At 52.6% G+C, this 7,462-nt stretch overlaps 1 protein-coding gene across 3 annotated transcripts; it reads left to right on the top strand.

The window, feature by feature from the left end:
- Positions 1–149: 149 nt before the first annotated feature.
- LOC309873061 (uncharacterized protein) lies at positions 150–5,645 on the top strand. 3 transcript variants are annotated; one of them, XM_082748015.1, is made up of 3 exons: positions 150–236; positions 664–751; positions 4,112–5,645. In XM_082748015.1, exons 1-3 carry the CDS (start codon positions 199–201, stop codon positions 4,289–4,291), a joined length of 306 nt encoding a protein of 101 aa, XP_082604141.1. In that variant the 5' UTR covers positions 150–198; the 3' UTR covers positions 4,292–5,645. The 3 variants fall into 3 exon arrangements, 1 of the variants encoding a protein (XP_082604141.1); XR_014316175.1 differs by lacking the exon at positions 150–236 and adding an exon at positions 3,063–3,140 and having other exon boundaries at positions 529–751; XR_014316176.1 differs by lacking the exons at positions 150–236; positions 4,112–5,645 and adding an exon at positions 3,063–3,218 and having other exon boundaries at positions 529–751.
- The last annotated feature ends 1,817 nt before the right edge of the window (positions 5,646–7,462 follow it).

Here is a 7,462-nt window from a genome sequence, read left to right as displayed (position 1 = left end):
GTGGGGCAGGGGTGACCAACCCAGTGCCAACAGGGTCCTAGCCTGGGTGGCAAGCAGCCCTGTCTCATCTCAAAAGGTCTCCTCTCTGGCCACCAAGCTAGCTTCAATGAGCCCAAGCATAGGTCAAGCTTGGGCTCCAGGCTGCAGGATGGAGGCATTTGAGAAGACAAAGCCTAAAGTCTGGACTCTGGAGCCAGGATGGGCCTCTGCTCTGGTGCTGCGCGTGTGGCCAGCAGGTCTGTCACTTGAGGTCCCCAGAGCATCAATGTCCTCCTTTCCCAGGTGGGACCTTCATCCCCCACCTCGCAGGCATCCTCACAAATGTCCCTCTTTTTTGGGACTTGGAAACGGGCAGTGTCTCCTGATGATAAGAGAAATGAAGTTGGGGCCGGTTATCTGGTGGGTGGGAGGCGCGGCCCACCGCTCCATTTCTGGATGCTTCTGGAAGGGCGGGCGGGACTTACCGGCTAACTGCTTCATTTTGCCCTTTTAGGCACTGCCTTGTGGGCCCTCCACCCACCCGAGGAAGCCTCTCAGACGGGAGATGCTTAGATCCCACTGATCGAGACCCTGGGGAGGGGGTGGCGGCTCAGATGGCTCTGATAACATTGTTGTCTCCCGCCACTGTTTTCCGGTTTTCACGTGGGCGTTCTCCCCTTACAGGAAGATTAGCGATGGGTCCACCACGACTTCCCCGCTGCGGGCTGTGACCCTGGCCGTGATCGTGACTAGCATGAGACCATCCTCACAGGTACAGCCAGTCAGGGAGGTGGCAGCCCGTCGGCCCTCCGCCCCACGGATCTGGGTTTGAATCCCGCTCTCTGCCAGGCCTGCGTTGTTCCATCTGCACGAAGGAGAGACAGGAGCGGTGGCTGTGGCAGAGGGCTGTCAGGATCCCTCAGGCCCCTCGGGTACCCAGGGCAGAGCACGTCTCTGAGGAAGAGCAGGTTAAAACCAGAATGAAAGCAAACGGAACGAGTGAGAGAGAACATTGGTTCTAAACCCCAGCTATGAGAGAATTACTTCTCTCTGCGTTTGGAGCTTGTTCTGATCTTCACCGCCACGCCCCAAAGGCTTGTTCTCTAATTCTGTTTTATCTTTCCGTCTTGCTTAATTAAGAAGTAATACACCCAAGGACTTTAGTGTTCAGAGGCCGGGCTCACATTTCTTGCTGGGCTCTGCGCCTGCATGGGGGTGGGGGTCTTCTAGCCACCACCGCCCGCACCCCCCACCCCAGATGGGGCCTGGGCTCCTACAGCTTGGGGCTCAGTGACAGTGAAGAACGACCTTGGGGTGGGTCTGGGACCTTCAGGAAACCGGGGGTGTCCCACAAAGGCGGCATGATGAGGGGGTTGGGGGGCCAGCGGAGCAGGAGAGGAGCAAAGCTGAGCCCTTTCATTGCTTTAAATTGCGGCAGAAATGAGGGATGACAGTGACAACCATTGACAACTTAAAAAAAAAAACCCTTTTGGGGACACAGATGTTCAGGTTGTAGCGCTATCTATTTATAGAAACACACCTCAAAGGAACAAGCCTGCTTCTCAATGTAGAGACAATTAAGCAGAGACCTCCGATGCTGGGTGAGAGCTACAGAATGTGTTTCTCCAGGGCTCCTGAGCCCGTTTCACCTGACTCAGTCCAGTCAGGACCTCTTCGTCCCATCCCTTCTCGGCGACAGGGAGAAATCGTGACATGGGCTGGCAAGGGGGACCTTGGGGCCAGTTGCAAGGGTTTTCCCGAGAGCTTCTCAGAGCCAGGGGGGCAGACGGTTTCTATTTTGCCTTCCCTGCACCGGATGACCGACCTGGTGGCTTCTTCTCTCTGCAACTGACCCCTTTCCATTCTCCATTCATTTGCTAGAATGATGCTTACAATGTATCAACATAAGGGCACAGGCAAACCCCTGGAAGTGGATAGAGGCAGTAGGAGTTCTAATTCTCATTCATCCACTGACATGAGTGCTTCAAGTGCGGCACCAAGACGACACGCGTCTAGACTAGACGTGTCTATGTGTGAGGAGCCAGGAGTAAGGGTCTGAAAGGCAGTCGGACAGAAGTTGAGGACTGCTCCCCTCTCCTCCTCCTTCCGTCATTTCCTCCCTCCTATTCCCCCCCCGCCCAGATCTCTCCCTCCTTCCCTTCCTCAAACACTTACTGAGCATCTACTATACGCCAGACTGTGCTCTGGGTGCTACGGATACAGCAGTAAACACAGTAGGCAAAAATCCCCGCCGACATGAGCTGAAGCTCCGTCCCTCTCTTTCTTCCGTGGTCCTCTGCTTGTGATCTGGAAGTCTTGTGGTGCTGGGCAGGAGCCAAGATCTTCTGTTTGATGTTCAAAGAGTATTTACTGGCAACGGGAGCAACTGGGGAGTCAACACCCCATTGTAGTCATCTCTGCATTCCTAGAGATGAGAGGAGAAAGTGGCTCATAGCTGACGCTCATAAATGTGTTCGTTACATTGTTTCTGCTTGTGGACATGCAGCTAGACACTGGTGTGTGGGGAGGGTGAGGGCAGAAAACAAACCCCCAAAATGCTCAGACTTTGCCTTTGAGAAGCATGAAAATGTTTGGATGAAAAATCTAAGAAGGGAAAATAACATTTAGAATCAAACAAATAAGGAAATGGGTAGCAGATGGGGGAAACAGCTTCCCGCTGCTGGAGGGACGAGAGGGTTTGAATGACCCCATGGTACTCGACTAGAGTTGGGGGCATTTGCATGAGCCCATGTTTATTTTCACATGCGGACAGGCGGCAGTGTTGGAAGTGTTCACGGACTTTTTGATACACACTGGTGAGCCCACATACATGTATTTCTTGCTCTGTCAGCCGGGAGGACATAGAAAAAGACTTGCCCTATTTCCGAGGTGGAGGTTGCACACAGAGACTCCCTTCCAGAAAGTGAGGTGTAGAAAGAGGGAAAGAAGGACTGTTGGGTGTGGAGGCATGACAGGTACTGCCGCGGCCATCTCCACATTGTCAGGGGTAAGTCATGGTCATAGACATACCACTGATGGTTTCGGGTGAGAAGGGCATGTCACCTCTGGTCTTTCTCCCGCAGACCCGGAACACCAGTGTAAGGTCAAGACGAACATCAGACAGATCGTAAACGAGGGTCGTTTTACAACATACCTAAACGGTACTTATCCAAACTGTCATTGTCATCAAGAACAAAGTCTGAGAAACCGTGATAGCCAAGAGAGATCTAAGAAGACTCATAATGTACTATAGCATCCTGGGTGGGACGCTGGGCAGAAAAGGATGTTAGGTAGAGATTAAAGAAATCCAGAGAGCGTATAAACATTCGTTTTTAGTAATGTATCAACACGGGCTCATTAATTGTGATCAATACGCCATTCTAACGGAAGATGTTAGTAGTGGGGGAAATGGGATGGGGTGTAGAACTCTACTGTCTATGTAATGTTTTCTGTAAATCTAAACTACCATATAAAGATTTATTTATTTATTTATTTGAGAGAGAGAGAGAGAGAGAGAGAGAGAGAGCATGGGAGGGGAGAAGGTCAGAGGGAGAAGCAGACTCCCCAGGGAGCTGGGAGCCCGATGTGGAACTCGATCCCCGGACTCCAGGATCATGACCTGAGCCTAGGGCAGTTGCTTAACCCACTGAGCTACCCATGTGCCCAAATCTAAACTACTTTTTAAAAAAATATTTTATTTATTTATGTGACAGATGAGATCACAAGTAGGCAGAGAGGCAGAGAGAGAGAGAGAGAGAGAGAGAGAGGAGGAAGCAGGCTCCCCGCCGAGCAGAAAGACTGATGCGGGACTCGATCCCAGGACCCTGGGATCATGACCTGAGCCGAAGGCAGAGGCTTTAACCCACTGAGCCACCCAGGCGCCCCTCAAAACAACTTTAAAACAAGAAAGTTACTTTTTAGAAATGAGATATGTCATCAGAAAAGTGGGGGGGAAAGCCTCCCTTGCCATCCGAGGAGGGAGCAGCACGGGTGTGGGGTAACGGGGGGAGTCAAACAAGACATTAAAGACTGAGTCGACTCGGCTTGCTCTGTCTTCCTGGGTGTGATGGGCTGTGGGGGTGGATCCCGCCACCTTGTTTCTCACACGCTGGTGATCTCTTTTCTTCCCCAGCTCCCAGTGGGCGCTGCTGTGTGCCCGCTGCTGTGGGCCTGCTCCCTGGGCACCTGCTGGCTTCCCGGAGTCGCCATCTTTGGATTCTGGGGACTTTGGGAATGCTGGATTCGAAGACATGAGCTCTCCTGGGGCCCCTTTCGGTCCCAGTCCACCCCTCACTGTCTCGCCCAGCTGTGAGCTCCCCGCGGGCAGGGACCCTGTCCTCTCTCCGTGCCAGAGTTGGCACTGAGGGTGTCCATTAAACAAACTGTCATGAAGTGAATGTCCCTGAGCTCACAGCCATAGGATGGGACTCTGTCATCAGATCACTTAGTGAGAAAGCATCACCCTTGTCAGCCCTGTGCCGGCCTTTCTCTGACAGCAAGGAGAACGCCTTAGGCCAGAGAGAGGACATCTGAACACCCTCCCGCCCTTGCCCGTCCCCACGTGGAACCAAGACCGGGCAGGTCTAGGCTCACACTCAACCGACTAATGGACCTATAGCAAGAGCAGCCGCCGGCTTTGAAAGGACTTACCTTTGATTTGTAGCAAGTGGTACTGGTTTTCCCCTTAGAACAACAACATCATGTTTCCTTTAAATGTGCGCCTGCTCCTTGGGTTCCCTTTACATGTGTTTTAAATTTTAAAACAATCTCAGACTTAGAGAAAAGTTGCAAGAATGAAATAAAGAATCCCCCGGATACCGGTCATTTCTGGCTATCCTCCAGGGTTACTCTTTTACTACCTTATCTCCCCCTCCTCCGGCACAGGCCCCTCCCCCCACATAGAGATCACTTTTGTTCTGAATCAATTAAATGGAGGTTGTCCCTTTACTCCTAAATCCGTCAATACTTCCGTGTGCATTTCCTAAAAGCCAGAATATTTTCATGCATAATTACAGCTCACATACAAAATCAGGGAGTTAACACGGATACCACGCTATCTAATCTGCAGACCTCATTCGCATCTCACCATCAGCCCCAGTGATGTCCTTTACAGTAAAAGGAAACCCCAGATCACATCTCGCATTCAGTTGCCAGATCTCCTTAGCTTCTTTGGTCTGAAATAATTCCCGGATCTTTGTAGTTTGGGATATTAGCATTTTTTGAAAAGCACATACCAGATATTTTGTAAGATGGCTAACTATTTCTTTTACAATATGCTTAAGTTAAAAAAAATATATGAATCCATCTATAGAAAAACTACAGGCACACCTAGGATATATCGTAGGTTAAATCCAGACCACTTCTCTTTATCTTGAAATAAAGAGAGTCCAGTGAGCTTTTCGGTATCCTAGTATATGTAAAAGTTACGTTTGTGTTACTCTGTGGTCAATTAAGTGTGCCTCAGAATGATGTCTAAAAAAAAAAAAGTGTATATATACCTGAAAGTATCACCCCAAAATGCTGACCATCATCTGAGCTTTCAGTGAGTCATCATTGCTGCCCGTGGAGGGTCTTGCCTCCATGTTGGGAGCCGCCGTCGGGCCGGGGTGGTGGGCGCTGAAAGCTGGGGTGCCTCTGGCAAGTTCTTAAAATGAGACCACAATAAAGTTTGCTGCATTGATCGACCCTTCGTCACTAGAACACCTCTGGGTCACCGTGAGCTTGTTTATTGCCAATTTCAATATTGTCGCGTCTCAGGGACCAGGGAGGCCGGAAGAAGGGGAGAGGGATGGGAAGAGGCTGGTCGGTGGCACAGTCGGGACACACACAACACGTCCAGATAAGGTTGGCTGTCTTATGTGGGCACGGCTCATGGTGCCCCAGAACAATTTCCAGGGTCACAGCAAAGGTCACTGCTCATAGGTCCCTGGAGCAATGATCCCGATAATGAAATACCGTGAGCACTACCAACACGCGATGCAGAGATACGAAGGGAGAAAACGCTGTTAGCCAAGTGGGGCTGAGGGGCTTCCTCGATGCAAGGTCGCCACGGAGCTTTGATTTGCAGGAAATGCAGTATCTGCAAAGCGCGATAAAGCAAAAGCGGGATACAAGGAGATATGCCTGGATTCAGTAACCGAAGAGCTAATGATCCGCTGATATAGCGAAACCATGAAGACACACGGAAAACTGAGGTTGGAGAAAAGTTGGTTCACATCAACGTCATCCTCCCCCGGCCCCTCACCCCGCTGGATTAGACTGTGGATCAAGGGATGAGACAGAAGTTACTCTAGATTGCTGGGCAGGAATCTGCCTGGGGGGGGCGGGGTGCAGGGCATGGGAGCGGGGGCGCTGGGCTCCCTTCTGGGGGCTGGTCAGCAGCTGGGAAGAGGGCAGGAGCCCAGAGGTAGATCTCAGCTGCAGGGGGCACCGGACACACAGCCCATAACACTGAGAACGGAGAAGGAAGCCGGACGAGGCAGCTGCAGGACTTGAATGTGGCCGGGAGAGATGAGTTTTCTGCAACCAGGGGGAACGTAGCTCAGGATTTTTACTGGGCAGCTTCAGAGTCAATGCTGCTGCCTCGCCCCACACTCTGGAGTGTTCCCCAGCAGCCAGGGGAGCAGGACAGCCTGGCTACCACGGTCTTGCACTAGTTGCTGGGGAGGGTGACAGCAGGTCAGATGGCCTTGCATGATCTGAGACCCCACAGGGGCTCTCTCCAGGGAAGGGCTGTTCTTGCCCCAGGGGGCGTGTGGGCATGAGCCTGGGGGGCCCTGTGGGTTCCCAGGAAGGGGGAGGCTTGAAGGGTCCAGCAGGAAATGGAGCCAGCTGCGGGATGTCGGGGCGCTGGTGCAGAAGGGGCCGCAGGTTTGGGGGAGAAGAGGGAGGCTGTCCTGGACAGTATCGCTGTGTCTCAGGCACACCGGAAGGTTGGAGGGTGAGGACTCCAGCTACCTTAGCGTCTCTTCCTCAGATGACAGCAGCCCCCACTGGCCTCCATGGCAGGCCCCGGGGTCTGGGTGAGGCCCATGGGAGGGGTGGCCGTGCCTCAAAGGGGAGGCTTTGGAGGGAAGTAGGACCCCTGCCTCTGTCTTCCAGAGGGCAGTGGAGTGTGGCTCACAGACCTATGGGGGAATGTGCTTGTGAGCACAGACTTGGGTTGTTTTTCTCTCGCTGTTGTGAGGGACTGGAGGGGATGAGGACCAGGGGGAGGAGGGGTGCAGAAGACCCCACAGGCAGGGGGGTTGCTCAGAAGACAGTGAAGGTCCTGGAGGATGATTCTTCCTCTGCCCGGGTGGGCAGGAGGAGCCAGAAAGGGTACCTGCCTTCAGCCAGGACAGGACTAGGGTCCCGCCAGTGGCGGGGAGGGGGGCAATCCCTCTCTAAGAAAAGTTGCTTCACGATTGTCCCTGGGCCCCTAGCCTGTCCTGTCATTCTCCAGCCTTCTACTTGTCCATCTTTCTCCCTTTTCTCTTTCCTG

This window comes from Mustela nivalis (assembly GCF_964662115.1).
Source record: "Mustela nivalis genome assembly, chromosome: 9".
Classification (NCBI taxonomy): Eukaryota; Metazoa; Chordata; class Mammalia; order Carnivora; family Mustelidae; genus Mustela; species Mustela nivalis.
This window is presented reverse-complemented; position numbering and strand designations above follow the sequence as displayed.

What these genes read in the sequence shown, in the direction of transcription:
- LOC309873061 (XM_082748015.1), top strand. Translation starts at nt 199, where the DNA reads ATGGGCCTCTGCTCTGGTGCTGCGCGTGTGGCCAGCAG. An exon ending in GCTGCGCGTGTGGCCAGCAG is followed by an intron (nt 237 to 663) that starts GTCTGTCACTTG and finishes CTCCCCTTACAG; the next exon opens with GAAGATTAGCGATGGGTCCA. An exon ending in GCATGAGACCATCCTCACAG is followed by an intron (nt 752 to 4,111) that starts GTACAGCCAGTC and finishes TTTCTTCCCCAG; the next exon opens with CTCCCAGTGGGCGCTGCTGT.